Below are 26,613 nucleotides of genomic sequence, written 5' to 3'. Positions count from 1 at the left end.
TTGTGTACTCTCTATAGCTTAGTTAAGCAGTGTCATGCATTGCATTTGCATTGTTCATTTAGCACAACATGTGCTTTTTGTTCTTGGTCATAATTTTTTTTAAACCAAAATTTTTTTTGTGTTTTGTATTTCACATCTTGGATTTATAATCAAGGATTGACCATGTTAGGACATATATGTTTTCACTTGTTAAGAACATATGTCACTTATTTATGTAAATTGGCTAATTCTTTGACAAAACGCACTCTACTTGTAATTGGGTAGTTCTAGGTGTTTTTAATACTTCAAGAAACAAGGTTTCAAGGTCAAGTGTTGAAGTCATCAAGTTTGTCCAAGAAAAAGCAAGCTGAAGTACAAAGTTTTTAAAGTTCGACACCTTCTCGACAACTACCTCGACACCTGCTATCTGTCGAGATTTAAAATTTCAGATTTCCAATCTGATTTTCTTGGGATCCGTGAATATGTTTTTGGGCCTTCTTTTCTTCTAACCCTAAACATATAAAAGGATTGTTTTAAGAGCCGTCAAGGGTGACACAAGTTGCAAAATCATTGAGCAATCTTTGTTCAAGCAAATTGTGATCAAAAGACGAAGTTCTTGACCTAGTTCATCTTCCTTCAAGAAGTTGCTGTGTATTTGCACCGTAGGGTTTTGTAACCAAGCATTAAGACGAAGTTCTTGACCTAGTTCATCTTCCTTCAAGAAGTTGCTGTGTATTTGCACCGTAGGGTTTTGTAACCAAGCATCTTCCTGCTATTCATCATAAAGGATGAACTGAAGAACTTTGCAACCAACCTTTCTTCCTTAGTTGGTGTTCTGAAGTCGCGTACTGGGATCCGTGCATTGGTTAGTCACGTACTTGGGAGCCGTGCATCAAAGGTGGGAACTGTCGCTACAAATCAAGTCCAATTGAGTATTGGGGTAAGGGTTCAACTATAGGTTGGTAAGGTACTTGGGATTCATTTACTTGTAACCGCTTGATTTGATAATAGTAGAATTTCGGGAGTGGTGACCTGAAAGTCACCCGGTGGGGCTTTTGCCGCGAGGTTTTTCCCCATTCGTAAACAAATCACCGTGTTATTTAATTTCCGCTGCATATTTAGTTTTTGGTGATTTGTTTGTACTTCCACGCAATTGCATGATAAATTGATTAACTAAAAACTTGGCTAATTAATTAATTGGTTTTATCACAAGAGGTTATTCAGTTTGTGGCCTATCAAGCATATTATCTTTACATAACAAGTCTATGTACCTTGTTTAGCTTTGATGAGCTTATCTATTGCACTGTACTAGCTGAAACTTTGTAGTGCATGTTGTGTGTGAAAGATGTTTATGGTTTTTGATCATTTTGTCTTGATCTTAAAGTCACATGTCTTTGACTGTCGGACTTGAACCTTTTGAGAAAGGTATAAATAACCATCTCACCACTGTTCACTAGCCAATCATGAAAACCTTAGTGCATATCATAAAATTCTGCGCTCGAGAAAGTGTTGCACATGCACAAAAAAAACATAAGGTGTAGCCTTGGTTTAATTGCTTAATGTTTAAAATTGGTGTGTACTATTAGGCTTGATGCTAAATCACATAATTAAAATTGGTGTGTAAATTATCCTGGCTTTTTAATAAGTTTCTGAATAAATTAAAATTGGTGTGTATATTATGAGGCAAAATTCAAGAAACTTACATGATTGCAAGCTTATGTTCTAGGAGATGTGAGAGTTATATGATGTAACTCTTTAGGTGATAGTCTCTTTTAAATTATATGTGATGAATTTGTAGACTTTGTGATTGATTGCTATTCACATATCACCTCACATGTATCTCAAGCTTTTGCTAGTTGCACATATTACACAAGTTACTCTTTCCTAAACTTGGTACATTATATTGTGTGTATTTTTGTTGTGGCCATCCAAGATTAAAAATTCCTTGATTTTAATGCAAAATGTGTTTAATGTTTGCGCTTTTATGAAAAATTGATTGAAAATCTTGATTTTGGAAGATTTGGGTTGAATTCAAGTGTTTTTGAAAAAAGTTTCGTCTCATACTCATGCATTTTTTTTATATAAAACAATGTGCTTTTAGGAGTTTCTGCATTAAAATGCTCTGTTTTTCAAAAATCTAATTTTTCCAGACTTTTGATCGATCGAACCTGTTTTTTGATCAATCAAAATTGCGATTAGAATTTTTGGTTTGAGTCTACCTGACTCGATTGATGTTCTATCGATTCTCGATTGATCGCAACTGAAAAATTTTCAGTTTCTATATTTTTGACCAATTTTTTTTTCATGCATCATTTTGTTTAGGTTTCACATGCATTGCATTGTTTTTGTATCCATCTTACAGTTTTGCAGTCATATCTCTCATTATTTTCACACATAACATGCATACACTTTGCTACATTGGGTACTCAACTTGATCAAAAAATTAATTGATTAATTTTTGAGCTATTTACTTTCTAGTATATGTCATTTTTATGTGTGAATTGTAGAAAATATTTTTCTTAAGAGATATGATAGATAATCAATGTGCAAATATTTTCTCTACTCATGCAACTGTTTATGGGTCACATAGTGCTATGTTTGCATTTTATTGAAAAAGAGAATATTTTTTCTTCATGTGTATCCTCAACTTTGTTTTTTTTTTTTAAGTTGGTTTGTGTCTTTTTATTTATCCCCACCCCCTTTATTTTTCCTCAAAACTTTTTTTGTTTTTTCTATTTTTATAAGGGGAAATTTTTTTTTTAACCTTTGTGGTTCTTAGGGGGAGTTGTTGCTCTTCATAGGGGGAATTGTCTCTATTTTCTCTTACTCTGTTGCGTATGTTTTCTGTCTACCTTTTGATTAGGTAGTCTTTGTCAATACGTGACAAAAAGGGGGAGATTTAGATGAAATGTGGGAATATGTGTGGAAAATGTTTTGTTTAGGGGGAGTTAACATTGTTTTATTTTTGTTGTATCTAACTTAAGGGGAGAGTTAGTTTACATATCTGTTGATTTATTGTTTTTCTGTCACACATGCGTTTATGCGTTTATTGAGTGTTTCAGGAATATACAGGTTGATTCAATTAAGCTACTGTCTACACTTGCAACTGATAGATAGTAGTTAGGATTGAATTTGTGTTATGAGCATTATTTTTGTAAAGGGCTTTTATTTGTAAACTTTGAGCTTTTAATTTGTGTTTTGTCATGGATTGTCAAAGGGGGAGTTTGTTAGGTTCTAAAGACTTAGGATTTGATGTATTTAGAACTCTAATGTGTAATGTTGGTAAACCATGATCAAAATAATATGTTTAGTCTTGTTTAGGCTTGCTAAAAGTTGTGTAATTCATGTAAAGTTAGAATTGAGAGACTGCAGATGTATTAGTGCATTTTGGCCTATCTCAATCGATCGAAGGTTAGACTCGATCGATCGAAAGTCGGCTAGAATGTTTTTCTGCAGAATTTTCAACTCAGCCCTATCTCATTAAACGTTTAGGGTTTTATGTTTTTGCCCTAGGTAAATAAGGCAAAACCCTAGCCACGTTTTGAGAGTTGCTCTGGTTGTATTATTGCTCATATTTTGCGGTTTGTGTGAATCTCTTATAAGATCCTTAAGGAGCTTTCCTTCACATAAACTTAGGGTAATCAAGGTAGAGATATTATCAACACCTTGATGATCAACTCAATTGCTGCCATTGGAGCTTAAAGAAACACAAGCAGGAGTGCTTGTACTTGATTAGAGAATCCAAGAAAGAAGGAGTTCGTAGATTCAGAGCTTGCACGTGGTCGTGCCAGTAAGTTCTACTGGTGGGTAGCATTAGGAAGTTGAGTGTGGGTGCTTGTAAGTCCTTTTGTAGGAATTTCGATTCTTTCATATAGTGGATTCAAGTTTACCTTAAGGATAGTTCGGTTAAATCCTCCCCAAGTTTTTTACCGGTTTGGTTTTCCTAGGTGATCATATCTTTGTGTTCTTTATATTTCCGCTGCTTTATATCTTGATATGATTATTTGATTGTGTTAACCTAGATTTGCATAATTTGACTAAGTTAATCACTTGGCTAATAAACTAGGTTAATCCAATTGTTGTGTTTTAAGGGGTCTAAAAACCTAACACATTATAAGGTAATTAGAAAGACACTTGAAACAAAATTAAAGTGCAATTGAAATCTAATTTGGATTCTTAATCAAACTTCCACTTTAATGTTGTAAATAACTAAATTCAAGTTTGAAATAAAATAAAACAAGTAAAATAGTTTCACAAATGAGAATTTATATTGATTAATAGTGGTATCATTTTCAGTAATTACAAAAGAATGATACTTTGATTCTATCTATTTTAAAATTTTGTTAATTGGAATTGTAAGAAGGTAATCTTGATTCAAACACTAAATATCATTCGATGTGAATAAGGAATGGATCAAAGAACTTTGAAACGGAATTACAATGAATCTTTGGCTATAAGCTTGTTATAAATTCTTTGTTTTTTGCATTTTTAGTATTCTTTGTGCATTCTTCATGTTCTTCAAATATTCTACGTTTTTTGAATATTGGTGGTGGAAGTTCTTCAGGACTTTGGAGGCTTGAATCTGTAAAACTTCACTAATCTGTAATCTTTTGGTGTTTTTGGAGGCTTTTAAGCTTTATTCCATTGAAATCTGAGATCTAAGAAGATAATTTGGATGATTTTAATGTGAATGTTCTTCATATTCGAAGGTTGAAGTTCTTAAAGTTCCTAAAGGCTTTAAGGGCTTGATTCTAGCAGAGCTTATAAACTTTTGAATGTATCCCAAACTTCTAAACGCTTATAGGTATCTAAAATGACATAGGAAGACTTCTATTTATAGGAGTTTGGAGAAGTTATGCGACATGTGAATGAATTTGATTGATGACAAATGTCACAATTTGAGTAGAGAAAATTTAAGACTTTTTCTCCAAGACACATGGCACCATTCGATTGGCCAAAATGTCTTAATTTTCAAGATGACACATGTGAATACTCAATTGGATTACTTGTGTCAATGCCAATATGTGTAGACATGTGATTGATTCTTACATGCTTCTTTTGCTTTTGTTCCAATGACACTCAGCAAATTTCTTTTGGTCTTTGAATAGTGGCAGTGGTATCCACTAGTAGTAGTGACACTTTGTAATTAGCTGCAGTATACGAACTTGGTGGTATGATGTGGCAACTTATGATTGGATGAGAATTTGTTTTTTTACAAACATATTATTATATATTATATGATATGAAATGAAAAACCTAAAATAGAGAAAGCCAACGTACAATATTTTCCCAAATGGTGATATGAAAAACTATTTTAATTTGTACCCTTTTTTCTTTTTCTTTTTTTCTTTTTTTGATACAATTCCAAAAAACACACAAGATTACAAAGAGTTTGATTGATCATACAGCAATGGATTTAATTTGTACCCATAATCTATTGGTCAAATGACTGTTCCAAAATGTCTTCCATGGTGTGGCCAGGGTCCATTCCGATCATACAAATGGAGTAGGATTAGGAGGCATGTTGACTATGGTGTTGAGTTGGGTAAAGAATAACCAAATATAAGCATATGGAGATTATAAATCGAGTATCTACTCATGTAATATAATTCAATTTATAAATTTTTTTTTATCAAACAAAGGGCATTAAATCAATTTTTAACTAAAATATGAGACAGAATTAAAACTAATTTACCAATCGGTGCTAGTCAATTCAATTTGTCAAAAAAATTCACTGAAGAAGAATTCATTGCTTGAAAAAAGTTTTTCTTTAAGAAGATAATGTAATCTAACAAGTTATTGAGTGGTGTAACTTTAAGCAATGTTATACTCCACAATAATTTGTTATAGAATTCATATTTTGAAAATCTCACTGTTGATATACATGTTTATATGTTCTTAACATTCATGCCAATTTTTATGTCAATCGGTTGTTATTTATCTTTTGATATATAAATTCATCTTTTATACATTATTTTAAACTGCAAAAACTTGAATTTAAAATATGACTATTAATCTTTGATTACCTTGGAATTTTGCAAGTAATGAAAATATACGAAAATAATGTAATCTAATGGTGAATTTGTAAAATTTCGTATCCAATTACAAAATATTGAGTAGTGTAACATTGTTTAAAGTTACACCTTGTGTAACTCTAAGCAATGTTACATCACCCAATAACTTGTTTTAGAATTCATATTTTGAAAATCTCACCGTTAAATCACATGTTCTATATGTTCTTAACATTCATGCATGCCAATTGTCATATCAATTGGATGTTATTTACCATTCGATTTATAAACTCATATTTTATGGATTATTTTAAATTACAAAAACTTAAATTTAAACAATTGATTGATGACATTGCTATTAATCTTTGATCACCTTAAAATTTTACTAGCATGGATAGTATATGAAGATAATGTATTCTAACGGTGGATTTGTCAAAATTTGCATCCAATTAAAAAATATTGAGTGGTGTAATATTGCTTAAAATTACACCAAGTGTAACTTAAACCCCCAATTAATTCAACTGGTAAAGTTTCTGATAGTTGAATAAGAGATCTGGGTTCAATCTCCCGCCTACACCAAAAGCCAATTGATATCTTGATCTGATGATAGAGCTATAATTAGAAATAGATGTCATTGTTGAAACTCTATAAAATAATAATAATAATAATAATAACAAAATGTATAACTTAAACCCAACCCTTGTATTAAGTTGGGTTCAACTGTTCAAGTTACACTTCATGTAACACTAAGCAATGTTATACCACTTAATAATATGCTATAGAATTCATATTTTGAAAATCTCATTGTTGAATTACATGTTTTATATTTTTTTAACATTCATGCCAATTTTCATATTAATTGGATGTTATTTGCTAGTTGATTCAAAAACTCATATATTATGCATTATTTTAAACTATAAAAACTTGAATTTAAACAATTAATTGATGATATGGTTATTAATCTTTAATGACCTTAAAATTTTGCAAGCGTGGAGGATAAGATAATATAATCTAACGGTAGATTTATCAAAATTCGCATTCATTTAAAAATATTAAGTAGTGTAACTTTGGTTAAGGTTACAGTAGGTGTAACTTAAATCCAACACATATATAGGATTGGATTCAAGTTATACTAAATGTAACTCTAAGTAATGTTACATCCCCAAAAACTTGTTATAGAATTCATATTTTAAAAATCTTGCAGTTGAATTACATGTTTTATATGTTCCTAACTGCTGATTTTCATGTCAATTAGATGTTATTTACCATTCAATCCATAAACTCATCTTTTATGAATTATGTTAAACTACAAAAACTTGAATTTAAACAATTGATTGATGATATGGCTATTAGTCTTTGATCACCTTGAAATTTTGCAAGCACAGAGAATATTCGAATATAATGTAATATAATGATGGATTTGTCAAAATTCGCATTCAATTAAAAAATATTGAGTGGTATAACATTGTTTAAAATTACACAATATGTAACTTGAATCCAACCCTTCTATATGGTTAGGTTCAAATTATACACTATGTAACTCTGATCAATGTTACACCAGCCAATAAGTTGTTGTAGAATTCATATTTTGAATATCCTATCATTAAATTACATGTTCTATATGTTCTTAAGATTGTTAAGTTTTAAGACTTTAGGAACTAATGTATTAGAACTTCAATTTGTATATGTTGACAAACCATGATCAAAACATTTAGTCTAGGTTTAGGCTTGCTCAAAGTTTGGATTGATGTAAAGTTGGAATCAAGTAATTGCAGGAATTACTATTCAAAATCCGCAAGGCTAGATCGATCGAAAGTTAGACTCGATCAATCGTAAATCATGCATCAGTAATTTTTTGCAAAATTCTCAAACCAGCCCAAGCCCCTATGACGTGTAGGGTTAAGTGTTTCACTCCAAGTATAAAAGGAAAAACTCTAACTACATTTTAGAAGTCTTTATTGAGTTGTGTGTTGAATCTTTTGTGAGATCTGAGAAGTGTTTACCTTCATACACACACATATAGTTATCAACATCAAGATTTACATCAAGAACTTGATGATTGCTTCAGTTGCTGCATAAAGAACTTTAAAGAAGATCTGAAACTTTTGAGAGATGTCTCAAAGTCATAAATAGAAGAACTTGTGGTTGCTGCAAATCAAAGAAAGAAAAAGTCCATGGACTCAGAGCTATCACGTGATCGTAGCAAGGTAGTCAATACCGTACCATGGTAGTCGATACCGTACCATACCGGCCGATACAGCCGAAATTCTTCGTGCCGGTCGATGAACCGGTACCTAAACACCTTCAAAATGTACCGCTCAAGATACCGGCCTATACCAAACAATACCGGCCGTACCAGAGTATACCGGACGTTTCGGCCAGAAAAGAGAAATTCGGCCGATACAAAAACTAAAAGGAAAAATAGAAGAAATGCATGATTTGAACAGACCCCAGTGCAGCAAGTTGCCACCATATTGACATCGCTGATTAGATCTTCTTCTCTCTTTTTTTTTTTTTTTCTTCTTCTTCTCGTCTATTGTCCTTCTCCACTGCTCTAATTTCTTCTCTTTTTTGCTGAACAATGAACATTGCTATGTGGTTTCTCTTTCTTTGTTTTGTATCTTTTATTTTGAAATTTCCTAAGCCCTTTTACATGTGACTAGCCTTGGAAATGTTGAAAACTTATATTTTTTAAATAAAAGATGGGTTGAATGGTTCATCCTTTGCTTCTTTTTCAGTTTTGAGCCCCACGTTATGTGATGCATTAATTGCATCACATCAATAGAACCTTTTAGTTTTTTTTTCTTTTTTTCGAGTAGCAACTTTTTAGTTTTTTTTTTTTTTTTTTTTTTTTTTTTTTTTTTTGTATGGAATGAACAATTGAAATAATATTTTATAGTAAACAGGGATTTTTCAAGTAATGATTTATAGTAAATAAAGATTGTGTGTGTATATATATATATATTAAATATATAAAGTAGCGGTAAATCTAAAACAGTATACTGGTATTGACCGGTATCTAAAATATATCGTACCACTGACCAAATCGGTACAGCCTCCAGTACGGTATTGACTCCCTTCGATCGTGGTAGTAAGTTTTCTACATTAGGTAGTAATAGGATGTTAGTGGCTTAAGTCTTATTGTATAAACTTTAATTCTTTCATAGTGGATCTGTTTTTACCTTAAGGATAGCTAGGTTAAATCCTCCTCAGATTTTTTACCCGTTAGATTTTCCTAGGTCATCAAATTTGTGTGTTCTTTATTTTTGGCTTTTTATCTGTTTTACACATATTGGTTTAACCTAGATCTAATTAACAAACTTGTTAATCAACTTGGCTTAATATTAGGTTAAACATATTGTGTTAAGGGGTCTAAAAACTAATAAGTGGTACCAGAGTAGGTTAACTCATGCGTTTAGATTTCTTGATCTAAGAGTTGATTCTTGACCCCTGTTGTCATGGATTCTTTAAAGTTCTTTTTGTTGAAAATTCAACTTGTCTATTTTTGGATCATATGGCTTGTTGAATGTGTTAAGTCTTTCCTTAAGTATCTTGATATAATTACATGTGATGATAATTATGTGTGTTATACAGCTTTAACCGCCTTGAATGCACATGATTCTTGTTTTTGGTATTTGGATAGTGGTTGTTCCAGACATATGACAAGAAATAAAGCATTGTTCAAGACACTCTTTGAAGGAAAGATTGGGACAGTCACGTTTGGAAATGGGGGTAAATTTGTAATCAGAAGCATTAGAATAGTAGTCATTCTAGGGTTGTTTGTATTTGAAGATGTCTGGTATGATGATGGGCTGAAGGCTAATTTACTTAGCATCAGTCAAATTTATGATAATGGATTGCATGTACTCTTCACCAAGTATGAATGTGAGATACTTGATAGAGGAGGTGACTACATGTGCATTGGTGTTAGGACTGTTGATAATTGTTATGGTATAATACCTAGTATAAGCAACAAGTGTTATAGTGTAAAGATCAATCAAGTAGACCTATGGCATCAACGGTTGGGACATACAAGTAACAAGCAATTAAAGAAGATCTCAAAGTGTGAAACAATTATTGGTTTGCCCAAGTTTGAAAAGATAGAGAAGAGCATATGTGGACCATGTCAGATGGGTAAACAAGTGAAGTCCAAGCATCCGTCTATAACTGAAATTCAAACCTCAAGACCTTTGGAATTGCTGCACATTGACCTCATGGGTCCTGCCAAAGTTCAGAGTTTGGGTGGAAAAAAGTATATTCTAGTCGTAGTGGATGATTTCATTAGATATACTTGGGTTGTGCTTTTGAGAGATAAGGCAGAAGCTCCTGATAAGATGATTCACTTGTGTAAGAAATTGCAAGTAGAAAAAACTGTTGTGATAGCCAGAATTAGAAGTGATCATAGAAGAGAATTTGAGAACACAAAGTTGGTTACCTTCTGCAATGATCAACAGAAGCTCCTGATAAGATGATTCACTTGTGTAAGAAATTGCAAGTAGAAAAAAGTGTTGTGATAGCCAGAATCAGAAGTGATCATGGAAGAGAATTTGAGAACACAAAGCTGGCTACATTCTGCAATGATCAAGGCACACAAAAAGAGTTCTCTTCACACAAGACACCGTAACAGAATGGAATAGTGAAATGGAAGAATAGGGTTATTCAAGAAATGGCTCATGTCATGTTGAATAACAAGATGCCTAATTTTTTCTAGTGATTAGCAGTTAACACTGAATGTCATACACTCAACCGAGTGTATTTCAATCCTGATTCCAAAAAGACTCCATATGAACTCTAGAGAGGAAAGAAGCCTGTTGTAAAATACTTCAGGATATTTGGAAGTGACTGTTACATTCTATGTGATAGGGACAACTTGGAAAAGTTTGATGCAAAAAGTGACAGGATATTTTCTAGGCTACTCCACCACTAGTAGAGCATATAGGGTGTACAACCTTAGAAGTAAAACAGTCATGAAGTCTGCAAATATGGTGATCAATGATGAACTATGTCTAGAATCTCATTCAAAAGACACTCCTCTTGTTCAAGTAAAGACTGTGGAGGTTGAATATACTCTTCCTGAAGAGTATGTTGGGAAACATAGCAATGAAGATCTACAACTATTAAATGATACTGTTTTAGAACCATCTACTCCTGTTCTTGAAACTCAGCAAGAACAACGTGAATCAAGCTCTTCATTTGAACAAAAGAGTACCTCAACTTCTCTGGTCAAAGGTCCGTCTATTAGAGTTAAGTTAAATCAACCTTGCCACAAATATATTGGGTAGTTTGAATGATAACATGAGATTGAGGTCTAAAGCCTTGAATGTAATTACTCACTCATGCTATCTATCCCAATTCGAACCAAAAAAATTGGATGAAGCACTTCAAGATGCTGATTGGATCGATTCTATGCAAGAAGAATTTCATCAATTCGTTTGGAATGATGTGCGGGAGCTAGTTCCTAAACCGGATGGAAGTGAATCTAATAGGAACTAAGTGGATTTTCAAGAAAAGTTCAAATGAACATGGAACCATTATAAGAAATAAATCAAGACTTGTTGCTCAAGGATAAACACAAGTGGAAGGGATTGACTTTGATGAGACTTTTGCACCGGTAGCAAGAGTGGAATCCATTAGGATACTCTTGGCAATAGCAAGTCATTTAAATTTCAAGTTGTATCAAATGGATGTTAAGAGAGCATTCTTGAATGGGATGTTGCAAGACAAGGTTTATGTTGGACAACTAAAAGGCTTTGTTGATCCACACAGACCGGATGATGTATACAAGTTGAAGAGAGCACTATACGGTTTGAAACAAGCTCTTAGGGCATGGTATGATAGGATAACTACCTATCTCACTTAGCATGGATTTAAAAGAGAATTTTTAGATACTACTCTCTTCATACGAAAGGATAAGAATAATTTTGTTGTAGCTCAAACTTATGTTGATAATATTGTTTTTGGTGCTACTAATGACTCTCTTGCTAAATCTTTTGCAGATGAAACGAAGAAGATGCTTGAAATGAGTATGGTTGGTGAACTTACTTATTTCTTGGGATTACAGGTAAAGCAAACGGATTCTAGAATTTACATCAACCCAGCAAAGTATGCTAAAAATCTTGTTAAGAGATTTGGACTCGAGAAAGCTACACATGATAGAACACAAATGGCTGCAAATGCAAAGTTAACCAATGATCCTTCAAGTGAGTCTGTTGATATTACATTATACAGAAGCATGATTGGTTGTCTTTTGTATTTGACTGCTAGTCATCCAGACATTGCTTTTAGTATTGGTGTATGCTCTAGGTTTTTTTTTTAATTTGTGGGTTTGTACTTTGTAGAATTAAGAATTAGACTAATCACTAAATAAATTAGCCAAGAAACACTTGCCCAAGAAAAAAATAACCAAGAAACAAGTCAACAACATGTAGGAGGTCCAAAGCTCTTTTTCAATCTCATGTGGCATGCAAGCTTTAAGTAAATAAAATAAAAACAAAAAAAAAATCCCAAAAATTCACAACTAGAAGTCCACTGTCTCTATCAAATAATTATTGAATACCCCAATCATAATATAAAAGTGTACTTCACTCTCTCATATAAATTGTGAGTTTCACCATAAATTTAATTAGTAAGACTCACAATTATGTGAGGGAGAAAAATATGCATTTATGGTATTCCAGAAGTATTCTATAATGACCCGTCTCTATCCAGTACCACATGAAGAGCTTTCAAGTATAAGTATTTGTGGGGTATGGAGGGCAAGGACTGGGGTTCAAGTCTCCAAGAAAAAACTTCACACACATATATACTTAGATTAGGTTAAAGTAAAATTTCTATTTTGTATAAAAATAAAAAAATAAAAAAAATAAAAAATCTCACTTTTATCTCTTTCTCTCATCGAATATCCTCTTCTCTTGAAACACCAAAGTCAGGCCAGTTCAAATCTCACAATTTTTAGTTTTTGCCAGCCGCACGGTAGCCATCAATATTATCAGTTTTTGCCAGTCACATGGTAGCCATCAATAGCAAGCAAGGGGTTCTACTCTGCAGCTAAACAACAGTACATTTCTCTTTTAATCCTTGTTCATGTCGTCATCTTTCATGGTTTTTAATCCTTGTACACTGGGGTTTTTTTTTTTTTTTGGTTAAACAGGTTTTGGAGTTTAAAGAACCGTTTCAAGGAGCGGCTCCCGGTTCCGGCTTTCAAAACCATGCCGGCAAGGTCTACTTCCGTAGAATAAGTGAAAATAGTAATTTTTGTTAATTGGCAGGCTCCGGCTGATCACTACGACCATCTTTATTATGGGAAGGGGACGACAAAGAGAAAAACATTAGGGACTAAGAACCAACTCAAAAATTATTAAATGGGTATTACTAATAAAGTGACCAATAAGCATTTTGTTTTGAAGTTTAAATCATCGAAAGGGAGCAAAACATGACAAACAAGTAAACCCCAAATGAAGTTAACCAAAGAATTTTTCCAACACTCGCATTATCTCTTCGGGAAAAAAAATAATGATAAAAACAAGAGCAACAATACAAATATAATAATATTAATGATAATAAGAAACATGGATTAAGTCTTCTCAAAAAAAAATAAATAAATAAAAAACATGGACTGAGTAATGAGCATTGAGCGGTCACGGTTATAAAAACTCCCCTTATGGGAACTTGAACTTATTATACGTGTTTCCTCAAGCCCCAAGAAAGAGAGGAACTATAGCTAAAATGGAGTTGGAGCTGTTGTGGTTGATGCTTTCTGTTCTGTTGGGTGGCTATGTCTTTGTGTTTGGGTTTCTCAGGAGATTCAATGAGTGGTATTATGTTAGAAGGCTGGGCAAAACACAATATCCTCTCCCTCCTGGGGATATGGGGTGGCCTTACCTTGGGGGTTTTCCAATTTTCCTCAAAGCTTTCAAATCTGATGACCCTGATTCCTACATATATAAAACTCCCCTTATGGGAACTTGAACTTATTATACGTGTTTCCTCAAGCCCCAAGAAAGAGAGGAACTATAGCTAAAATGGAGTTGGAGCTGTTGTGGTTGATGCTTTCTGTTCTGTTGGGTGGCTATGTCTTTGTGTTTGGGTTTCTCAGGAGATTCAATGAGTGGTATTATGTTAGAAGGCTGGGCAAAACACAATATCCTCTCCCTCCTGGGGATATGGGGTGGCCTTACCTTGGGGGTTTTCCAATTTTCCTCAAAGCTTTCAAATCTGATGACCCTGATTCCTACATATACAACCTTGTTTCCAAGTCTCTCTCTCTCTCTCTCTCTCTCTCTCTCTCATGCATGTAATGGTGCTATTGGACCTTCCTTAAAGCTTTCAAATCTGATGATCCTCATTCCTACATCCACACTCTTGTTTCCAACTCTCTCTCTCTCTCTCTCTCTCTCTCTCTCTCTCTCTCTCTCAAACACACATCACGCACACACAATATTTTACATGCATGTAAACTGTAAAGGCATTCTTTGTTAATTGGCCTCTAAATTATGATTAGCATTTGGTAAATACTTTTAGTATTTGTTTAGTAAAAATGAAGCCAAAAACTTGCTTTCAGAAATGACATGCTATAGACAAGAAATTCCACAATTTTTTTTGGAACTTATTAGTGAAGTTATTGTGGATTACAAATCCTATATTCCACTTTTTGTTACTTTATGTTTTATCAATCACATTTTGTTACATATTTATTTTACTTTCCTTATAAAAATAAATAAATAAATAAATAAACTTTAGAATGAAAAAAAAAAAAATTAAACACATAACATACCATGATTAGTGTAGCATAAAATGAAGCACAAAAGGTAGGTTAGAGAATTTATTCTTACTAGTTCAATATTACTTTCTTGTTGGGATCACTACTAGATCACTTTTATTGCACGCAAATAACAGCCTACAACCTCAATAATTATTTTTAAAAAAATGTGAAATTTGTTACGATGTTTATGATTTCATAAATAACAAAATACTTCTTAACTTTCAAGATGCCAAGCAAATAGAATTTTTTTGTCAACCAATTTTTTTTAAGCTCATATTTACATGCTTGTTTTTTTCTTATGGAATTACAGATATGGCAGGACAGGTATCTACAAAACCCACATGTTTGGGAAGCCAAGCGTGATTGTTTGTACCCCAGAAACAAGCCGGAAAGTTTTGACAAATGATGACCAATTCAAACTAGGTTATCCTAAAGCAACAACAATCCTTACAGGTAAATCATTTCATGGCATTACAAATGCTGAGCACAAACGATTGCGCCGGCTAACCACAGCTCCCATCAATGGCCATGAGGCACTGTCTGGATATATAGATCTTATAGAGGGCATTGTAGTTAATTCTTTGGAGGAGTGGGCTAGCATGAATCGGCCACTCGAGCTCTTGGCAGAGTTGAGAGGGGTTGCCTTTAAAGTCATTACAAACATTTTCATCAGTACATATAGTGAATCAGTTATATCATCAGTAGAGAACTTGTACACAGACTTAAATGCAGGAATAAAGTCTCAGGCCATTAATCTTCCAGGATTTGTATTCCGCAGAGCACTCAAGGTAAAGTCTCATCGGTAAAGAAAACAATAAAAAAGAAAGACCTAATGTATGCCTTGCTACTTTCTTTCTTTAACTTACTTAGGGCTCTTTTTTGCCCATTATACTGTTTTCACAAATAATTTTGCTATATGGACTCAAACAACGAAACTATTTTGTTTTAGCAATAGATGAAAATTGTTGGTTTCCAACTTCGTTGTATTTGTAAAACAAATGAGACTTCATGGTGGTTTTCTTTATTCAGGCACGAAAGAAGTTGGTGAAGATATTCCAATCTGTACTAGACAAAAAAAGGGCCACAATGAAAGACAACACCAATCAAATAGATGTGAAAAAAGATATGATGGATTTACTTATGGGAGTCAAAGACGAAGATGGTAAACAATTGGAGGATTTGGATATTATAGATTTATTAATCGTGTTCATGTTAGCTGGTCATGAAAGCTCAGCCCATGGTGCATTATGGTCAGTCATTTATCTATCAGAAAATCCAGAGGTCTTCAAAATAGCAAAGGTTGGTGTGTAGTATGAGTTGAAATAGTATACTAGATCGTGTAACGTGATATCCAACAGAACTAGATGCCTAGATTGGAATAAATCTTATCTTACAAGTGAACATAGTTTAAAGGTACTGTTGAATTAGAATTACTTCTAACTTAACCTTTTCTTGTGGCCAATTAGATAACATACCAAAAAAAAAAAAAAAAAAAAAGGAAGAAGGAAGAAGAAGAAGAAGAAGAAGATTATTTCACTAAACGTGGATTCCACTTTTCAGGAAGAGCAAGAGGAGATCATGAAGAGAAGACCATCTACACAAAAAGGGCTTAACCTTAAAGAGATTAGACAAATGGAATATCTTTCTAAGGTATGTACACATTGAAGAAGAATGCAATGCTTATCTAGGGAAGAGAAATTATTCAAGATTGTTTTAAAAAGCACGTGAGGCATTACTGTTCTTATGAGAAAACTAGTACTATTGATGGGACAATCTAAGGAGTAGAAAATGATTAGACACATGTGAAACAAGTTTATGTCAAATTACTTTAGGAAAAATGATGAACGAGCTAAACAAAAATTAACAAGCTGCAAATTTTTATGAACTAGGTAATTAATGAGATGCTGCGCAGAACTAGCATCTCATTTTCAGTTTTCAGAGAGGCGAAAGAGGATGTTAATATCAATGGTTAGTTCTTCAATCACCTATATATTTTCAAACTCTATCATCCCTCTTTTATATTATGGCTTCTTAAAGAAATTTATTTACTTGTAGGTTATCTAGTTCCAAAAGGATGGAAAGTTTTAGTCTGGAATAGGGGTGTTCATATGGATCCTGAAACCTATGCAAACCCAAAGGAATTTGATCCTTCAAGATGGGATGTAAGTTGAACAAAGTTTTAGTATCTTACAATTCTTTTCTTATTCCCCTCTGTCTGAATCTTACATTTCTGAAAAAAGTTTTGGTTGAGAAGTTTCTTTCCAATTTATTTTTTGGTAATTAAATGACAATCATGTATTTTTAAATCAAATGACTTGTTAAAACTTTTAAAGAAGTCTTTGTAAAAAAAAAAGGTTTTTTAAAGAAGTTATATTATTACTATTTAATAACAAGTCTAAAAAATTGATAATCATGTTTGCTCAACTTTTGTCTAGAATCATAAACCCAGAGCTGGAAGTTTCCTTCCATTTGGAGCAGGAAGTAGGATATGCCCTGGAAGTGATCTGGCCAAGCTTGAGATCGCCATTTTCCTTCATCATTATATCCTTAACTACAAGTGAGATTGCATGCTTTCTTTTGCAACCTTTAAACATCAACTAGTTCATGTCAAATAAAATTAACTTTTTCTGTATATGTTTACAAGGTTTTTTTTTTTTTTAATGGGTACAGTGTGGAGCGACTTAATCCAGGTTGCCCAGTAAAATATTTACCAGTAGCAAGGCCTACAGACATGTGCCTTGCAAAAATCATCAAAGTCACATAGTTATTTACATTACCAATAAATTGTAAACCACCCTAAGCTACGTGGGACAAATTTAATATATATATTTCGTGCTAGGCATAAAGCCTTGTATATGTATTTTTATATTGAACATAATAATTGTAATGGTTGAATTTTTTCATTAAAATAAAAGTTTAGATGGTTTTGGGTGAACTATTGTTGTTTGAATGGATTTTGTATATCCTGTACCCAGCATATATGCAGGGTACCTCACAAAGAAGTAGGCCCCACAGTGTATGAATTCTACCTCCTTGTGAAATACCTGACATATATGCCATATTTAAATTGACAGGGCTTAGATTCTTTAGAACCACAACCACCGACTGGATCTAATTCTTAATTCTTACTTTTGAGTTAATTTTGACTTCATTATTATTAAATGACATGTACTCCGCAAGAAACGGTGAAGAGTTAATTTTGACTTCATTCTTATTAAATGACATGTACTCCACGAAAAACGGTGAAGTGAATTTTGAATTTTGATAAGGTGAGTGGGGGTAGGTGGGATTAGGTGGATTATGAATTTTGAATTTTGAATTTGTTTTTTTCACATCCACCAAAAAAAAAAAATTTGTTTTTTTACCATGTATATATAAATGATATGTTCACAATATTTTTACAACAAATTTTAAGTAGCAGGTTGTTACTAGTTGTTATTATTAGGACAAAAAAGTAATATTAATATTAAGTTCAAATTTGAAATAATAACTAACCACTTATGATTTGTTGTAAAAATGTTGTGAACGTAGCACCTCATATATATATATATATATATATATTTAAATAGAGAAATGACATGTTCACAACATTTTCACAATATTTTTACAACAAATTTTAAGTGGCATATTGTTACTAGTTGTTATTGTTAGGGCAAAAAAGTAATTTTAGTGTTAAGTTCAAATTTGAACCAATAACAACTAATCACTTATAATTTGTTGTGAAAATGTTATAAAAATGTTGTGAATGTAACATTTCTCATTTAAATATAAATATATTGATAGGCCAAAAATGTATTAACCCCTTGTGATTAAATTAATTAATTAGCCAAGTTATTAATTAATCAATTTAACATGCAAACGTGTGCTAGCATAAACAAATCACCAATAAACTAATTATGCAACGGAAAATAAATAATACGGTGATTTGTTTACGAATGGAGAAAACCTGACTGCAAAAACCCCACCGGGTGATTTTCAGGTCACCACTCCCGAAACTCCACTATTATCACAACAAGCGGTTACAAGTAAAGGAATCCCAAGTACCTTACCAACCTACAGTTGAACCTTTACCCCAGTATCCAATTGGACTTGTTCTATAGTGACGGTTTCCCTTTTGATGCACAGCTTTTAAGTACGTGACTAACCAATGCGCGGATCCCAGTACATGACTTCAATCACAAACTAGAGGAAGTTTGCTGGCTGCAAAGTTCTTCAATTCATCCACTATGATGATCAAAAAGATGTTTAGTCACAAAACCCAAAGGTGCACATACACAGCAACTTCTTCAGAAGAGATGAACTAGGGCAAAACTTTGTCTCCGGTCACAATTTGCTTAAATAGAGTTTGCTCAATGCTTATGCAACTTATGAACACTTTGACGACCCTTAAAACAATCCTTTTATATGTCTATGGTTAGAAGAAAAGAAGGCCCAAAGACACATCCACGGACCCCAAGAAATCATATTAGAAATTCTAATTTTATAAACCTCGACAAGCTGTCGAGCCACAAGCAAAACAGCCTCTTTAAATCTCGACACATGCTAGCTATTAAGCTAACTATCGAGTTTTAGTAACTTTGCACTTTCATCTTGTTTTCTTGAACAGACTTGAAGGCTTCAACACTTGATCTTAAAATATGGTTTCTTAAAGTATTCCAACACATCCTAGATTTACCCAAATACAAGTAAAGTGCGTTTTGTCAAAAGATTAGCCAATTACATAAAAGAGTGACATATGTTCTTAACAAGTGAACCACATATGTCCTAACATATATAATAATATATATATATTTATATATATATATATATGTGTGTATATGTATTAGCTGAACGCGAATCAATTCGAATTGAGTTTTTTTTTTTTTTTTTAAGGAATATATCATAGTTTTGTATTATGGATTGAGCTTTTTTTTTTTTTTAAGGAATAGTTTGGAATATGCCATAGGATATTCTAGGAATATTCTATGGCAATCACTTTTTTTTTTTACTGACTGAGCTTTTTTTCTTTAAAGGAATAGTTTGGAATATGCCATAGAATATTCCTAAAACATGCCATAGTTTTGTTTTATGGATTGGGTATATTTTTTATTTTTTTTTTAGAGAAATGATATGTACACAATATTTTTACAACAAATTCTAAGTAGTGGGTTATTACTAGTTGTTATTTTTGGGTTAAAAAGTAATCTTAGTACTAAATTCAAATTTGAACCAATAACAACTAACCACCCATAATTTGTTGTGAAAATAATGTAAAAATGTAGTAGACATAACACTTCTCTTTTTTTTAATATCTTTAAAACCAATAGTAGTGTTTGTCAAACGCCACTATAGTTCCTACACTTACAAGGGCCTATAGTGGCGATTGTCAAACGCCACTATAGGTCTTCTCTTACAAGGGCCTATATTGGCGATTTTCAAATGCCACTATAGGTCTTTTCAATCTGGCCCTAAAAAAAAACCCAGCCAAAAAAAAAAAAATGCCTATAGTGGCGTTTAAACGCCACTATAGGCCCTTGTAAGAACCCACTATAGGTCTTTTTTCTCTGACCCTAAAAAAACCCAGCCCAAAAAAAAAAAAAAAAAAAGAAGTGCCTATAGCAATGTTTGTAAGACCAGGACAAACGCCACTATAGGCCCTTGTAAGACCAGGACCACTATAGTTGTTCTCACGAAGATAAGATGTGTGTATATATATTCCTTTGGACCCCACTAAGAATTCTAATTTTGATAGACTTCCTGCCTGTGATCAATCATCTCTTTTTATATGGAGTTGAATTCATCTTCATTATAAAATTGTGTCTAAAAATAAAAAGTACTCTTAAAAAACAGTAAATTTCTCACTAAGTTCTTCACACAGCTACATTTTTTTTTTTACCTGCAAAACCTCTCTCTAGAAGTTACTATCATAAAGAAAACGTTTTCAAAAGCTTTTGAAAATTGCTTGTTATTTATGTTGTGATTACTAAGATTCTATTATGTTTTTTGGTGTGAGATGTAGAAGCGTCAAGAAGCAGAATATGTATACTTCTAGAAAACAAAAAACAAAACACGTTTACTTTTGAAAATAACCTCAAATTCACGAGAGTTTCTTGAATCCACCACAAGAAAGGATTCTGGAATCCACCAGAAAAATCATAGACAGAAGTCTAAATTTTTATTAATATCAATAATACTCTAAAAAAACGTTTAGAAACTTAGGGACCTATTTAAGGGCTCTATAAAACTTGACAGGCAAGAAAATATATTCTAAAATAACTCCTAATTAATACCTAACCATAATAGAAACCAAATTTGACCTAAAAATCATTAAAATCACCTAAACCTAAAATAACGTTTTTTACATAAAAATACCAAAATTAAATTATTACAAAAATTAAATTATAGATGCTGTCCTACATTAGACCCCTCCATTTAAAACAAACTCGTTCTCGAGTTCATCTTTGAAATTTGAAATCTTCTCCTCCAAATAAACAAATATTTTGAATGCTTGAGCCCCTTGAACTTCTTTCCATACTTGGAACCCATCAATGAAATAAACAAATCAACTTGAAATTTGTTTTTTCCTTAGTCTTCATGTGACTGTAGAGATTTACCAAATAAGAACTAACAATTGAATCAAATCTATAAACCCCAATAAAATCAATAAATTTTGGTGTATTGCTTGCCACCAAAATAAAAGGATCTTGAGATTGACAATCATATGATTTGATTTCATTGAGATCCTTGAAACTTTCCTCTTCAATTTCTTCTTCAATGGTCTCTACTATCTTGACTTCAAGATATTTATCTATAATAAGATCTTCATTATTCTCCTCCACAATAATCTTGATTTTAGGATCTTCTTTCATAACAAGTTGTGACTGTAGAGATTTACCAAATAAGAACTAACAATTGAATCAAATCTATAAACCCCAATAAAATCAATAAATTTTGGTGTATTGCTTGCCACCAAAATAAAAGGATCTTGAGATTGACAATCATATGATTTGATTTCATTGAGATCCTTGAAACTTTCCTCTTCAATTTCTTCTTCAATGGTCTCTACTATCTTGACTTCAAGATATTTATCTATAATAAGATCTTCATTATTCTCCTCCACAATAATCTTGATTTTAGGATCTTCTTTCATAACAAGGCCTTCATTAATTTCCTCAAAAATCTCTATATTTTATTTTTTGACTTCTACATAATCTTCAAGAACAATATTTTCTTCAACATGTAATTCTTCCTTCAATGGTGGAATATATGGCTCTTCAAAATAATACAAGTACGAACTTCTTGGCCAATAATAATCTTGTTTTGTATACAACAAATGTTCATCACAATCCAAAGGATAAAAGTTGATAGCAAACATCTTTTTCATTTTTGGCCATGAACGAATTTTGTTTTTACCTCATCTAATTCTATTAGACTGCATGTATTCGTTCCCACCAACATAATGCATACTCACTAAGTTTATACAAAGCTAGTTTAAGTTTTCCCTCAAAATAAATATTCTCAAAGTCAAATAAATCATCTAGATCACGTAACCAATCAAGAAAATCTTCTTTTAAAAAATAACCATTAAAACTTGCTATTCTTCTATAAGGCCTATATGAAATTTGTTTACCAATAGGTTGCCCGTGAGTTATGTCTTTGCGGCAGTTATCCCTATTGTTTCCATACTCCAACGATGGAATCGTAGCAAACATATTTGTCAATGCTAGCTATACGTCACATAATACTTGCTAAGTTTTCTGTCACTGGAATTACTATCATAACATACGTTAGCCACCAGACTAGGATAAGTCAAGGCTCTGATACCAACTGCTACGTCAAGAAGCACAACATGTTTACTTTTAGAAAACAAGAAACAAAACACATTTGCTTCTGAAAATAACCTCAAATCCATGAGGGTTCCTTGAATCCACAAGTGTCCTTAAATCCACAAGAAGAAAAGGTTCTGGAATCCACTAGAGAAACAATAGACAAAAGTCTGAATTTTCTATTAATATCAATAATACTCTAAAAAAACGTTTACAAACTTAGAGACCTATTTAAGGGCTCCGTAAAACTTGATAGATAAGAAACATATTCTAAAATAACTCCTAATTAATACCTAACCATAATAGAAACCAAATTTGACCTAAAAAGCATTAAAATACCTAAAAACAAGGAAATAAATCACCTAAACCTAAAATAACTTTTTCTTACATGAAAATACCAAAATGAAATAATTACAAAAGTTAAATTGTAGATTTAATCCTACATCATTTTTCAATTGGCTTGATTCTCAATTCGAGTTTGCTATTGTAAGCACTAAGGGGTCGGTTAAAAGCTCCAAAGAATTAATCCATGAGCACAGTGAGATAATGATTTCTTGCTTTGCTACATGGAATCCACATGTGTTAGAGTCATATTTTTATGTATTGGCATATCCAAAATCAAAATGCATTTTTTATGCAATTAAGTCAAAGTTTAAATTTATCCTAATGTTACATACGAATGGTATTAATGAAAACTCAAGACTTCCCAAAAAAGTGCTCTAGAAAAGCTGAATGTGAATGTTAAATTCTGTTTTTCAACTCATGATGACTTGACCTTCTAGAAATTCATGCATTAGGTTCCAAAGTATATAAAAGACATATTTTATAATTGTCATTTCAAAGAGAGAATAAGACACATGCATAACAGTAGTTGCTACGTCGTTTGTGCATCTTGAGTTTTATGTCAAGCTACTTCTAGTTTATCCAAGCATAAATTGAAAAACTCTGCAAAGCTACAACAATTAAAAGGGTTGCTATGGAGTTAGAATTGGAAAGAGTAGCGTATGCCACTTGAAACAACACAATAATTGCATCCAACTTTTGTATCATATAAAATTAACTGCTATAAGACACTAAAATCAGACATTGCTCAGTAAAAAGGCAATGCGCAAATGGTTTGGACAGAATACTTCTAGGCATATATAATGAATTGGCTTCCATGTACATATTTAATTATGTCAATTTTTGGTGTTGGACCCTAAGCCCTTTATAGAAAATTGTAATTCCCTTTAACTTTTTTTTTTTTTTTTTTTTTTTGTGTAATTCCCTTTAACTGTTAAAAAAATAAATACAAACGCAAATTTTGGTGTTGGAATAAAAGTAGTGTACCCAGGGCCGCATTACCTTAAGGCCAGGGGGTTCAAATCAACCCCTGATGTGGTCAAATTTTTTTATATAAATATATATATATATATAATTTTAACAACTTTTTTAAGCTCCTAAAAAAAATTTGAACCCTTAACCCTAAATTTTGTTTAAACCCAACTGGCAGCTAATATAAGTTTGAATATGATCATCTTAATGCTACTTTCACAATATTTTTACAATAATTTAGCAATAAAGGTCAAGTGGCAAGTTGTAACTGGTTTATATCACGACCCACAACTTAAATCACTTTTTTCCTACCTTTAACAACTTGCCACTTAGGTTTTGTTGTAAAAGTGTTGTATCAATACCACTACTCTTAATATATTTAATTTTATAAGAAAAAAAAAATGTTTCAAATTTTTGCTCATTCGTTAAATAAAAAAAAAAAAAAAACATTTTTCTCCAGGACTTTGGCTTACTTTTCCATTGATAGCTGAATAAAATTATTTTTCCCTCTTTTTTATTTTTTTTTAAAAAATGTCATTTTTCCCTGCAATTTTCTTTTCATCAACAAAAAAGTATATTATTATTACAACCAACAGATTTGTATCTATATATGTGATTCTTTTCTCTTTCTCTCTATCTTTCTTTTTCCCTTAATCAAGTAGTTAAGTGAAAAAGAAGTGCCACAATACCCGTTTTAAAGTATATTATTGTCAAAAGTGCCTTTAGTGGCGCTTTTTTGGTTTTAGCGTGCTTTTGGAGTGCCGCAATAACCTATTTTCTTTTAGTGGTTTGATAAATGCTCTATAAATTTCCAAATCTAAGAAATTTTTTAGTGCTTGCTCTAATTCCAAGAGTCTAACCACATATATGGTTAAGGAGTCATACACTACTATTTTTTTTTTTTAGTTTCACATTTATTGTTAGTCCAACTCCAAGAAACTAAGCACGTGTATAATTAGTTATTTAATTATATTTGTTTATGCATTAGTTGTTGTCTTACCGATATTTATATTAAAAATATTTAGAATACTATTTTAGATTATTGTATAATGTATAATATGGAAGTTGTACATATAAAAAAAAAAAAAAATTTCTTGCCCCTGATGACAAATTCCTAACTCCACCACTGCTAACCCCCCTAGAAAAAAATCATGAAGCCACCACTAAGTGTACCCTTAAACCTGGCAAGTTAAACTTGCCCGATGAAGATCAAAACGGTGTCATGCTCGGATGTTTATGTATCATATTCAGATATGCAGGATCAAGATGGATGGAAATTTTGAAAGAAGTAAAATAAAATAAAATAAAACAACAAAGACTTAGTAGACCACAGAGAGAGAAAGAGACATCAGGCAAATCCCTATGCAATTTCTCTCTCAAAACACAATACTAATGTTGGATTTTATGAGAGTGGAAAGAGAAAGAGAGTATAGAGAGAAGAGAGATAACACAAGATTTAATAATTAATAGGGTTTAAATAGAGAGAGAAAGGGTTAGGCATACATGGGCTTACAATAGAATTGAGCCTCCTGGACCTACACACATAAACCTAATACCTCTAACACACAAAAATCAAAATTCTTATTAAGAGATGGGGTGACCTGCCAGGCTGCCATGCAAAGGTCGAAACAATATAAATCTATCGATTAATCAGGGACTTAGGTCCCCTGAAATTAGGCCTTCCCCAATTACTTACACATAGTATAGGGACTTTCCACTTTGAGATTTATAGCTATTAATACATCACAAAGCCTTGTTTAATCATGCCCAATTGCAAAAAGAGCGACTGCACTAAACTCAAATGATGAACTTAAATTCATGGTATCTTAAAATATAACTTACGTCCTTTAAATGGATGGCTTGTTTCGCTAGTGGAAATAAGCCTTGCCCAGATCCTACATACACTACCTTCCTTAAAATTCAATTGAAGGAATAAAACCAATTTTGTAACAAGTTAATTGTGTTTCTGTTAATTTAGATGTTATATCATGAATTTTTTGGAAGGACTTTGTAGGTAAATATATTTTGTGGTGGTTAAAAACCATTTATGTCAATAACAATGCTTTTTCTATTTTTGGAGGCATTTTAATACACCACAAAATGTTGATTTTTTTGTAATAGGATAAATTGATTGGTAATATGCCAATGTATTCCAACAACTATTGTTATTTTGGCAAATTAAAATAATTAATTTTATGTGTACGTTTTTAGACCCCTTAAAACACAACTAGATTAACCTAGTTAATTAGCCAAGTGATTACTTAGTCAAATTATTAGATCTAGGTTAACACAAATATATCATATCATTGTAAAGCGCGGAAAAATAAAGAACACAAAAATATAATGACCCTGGAAAACCAAACCGGTAAAAAACCTGGTGAGAATTTAACCCAGCTATCCTCAAGGTAAACTAAATCTACTATGAAAGAATTGAAGTTTACACAATAACGACTTAGACCACTAACATCCTATTGCTATCTCGAGTAAGAAACTTACTACCATGACCACGTGACAGCTCCGAGTCCACGGACTACTTCTTTCTTGGATTCCCAGCAAATACAAGCACTCCCGCTTGTGTATCTTTAAGCTCTTGAATCTGCAACTGAATTGATCACCAAGTTCTTGACATAGTCTTGATCCTTGATAACCCTAAGTATGTGTGAAGGCAAACACCTCTAGATTTCACAAAAGATTCACACACACAGCATAAAGAGCAACCTCAAAATGTGGCTAGGGTTTTCCC

The 26,613-nt window shown here is 32.4% G+C and overlaps 1 protein-coding gene across 1 annotated transcript; it reads left to right on the top strand.

The window, feature by feature from the left end:
• Positions 1-13,968: 13,968 nt before the first annotated feature.
• On the top strand, positions 13,969-17,686 carry LOC112005461 (beta-amyrin 11-oxidase). The gene is made up of 8 exons (XM_024037706.2): positions 13,969-14,244; positions 15,062-15,539; positions 15,781-16,050; positions 16,312-16,401; positions 16,641-16,719; positions 16,807-16,913; positions 17,187-17,308; positions 17,422-17,686. The coding sequence occupies exons 1-8, from the start codon at positions 14,012-14,014 to the stop codon at positions 17,513-17,515; spliced, it is 1,473 nt and encodes a 490-aa protein (XP_023893474.2). The 5' UTR covers positions 13,969-14,011; the 3' UTR covers positions 17,516-17,686.
• The last annotated feature ends 8,927 nt before the right edge of the window (positions 17,687-26,613 follow it).

This window comes from Quercus suber, unplaced genomic scaffold, assembly GCF_002906115.3.
Source record: "Quercus suber isolate HL8 unplaced genomic scaffold, Cork oak 2.0 scaffold_120, whole genome shotgun sequence".
NCBI classification, from domain to species: domain Eukaryota; kingdom Viridiplantae; phylum Streptophyta; class Magnoliopsida; order Fagales; family Fagaceae; genus Quercus; species Quercus suber.
This window is presented reverse-complemented; position numbering and strand designations above follow the sequence as displayed.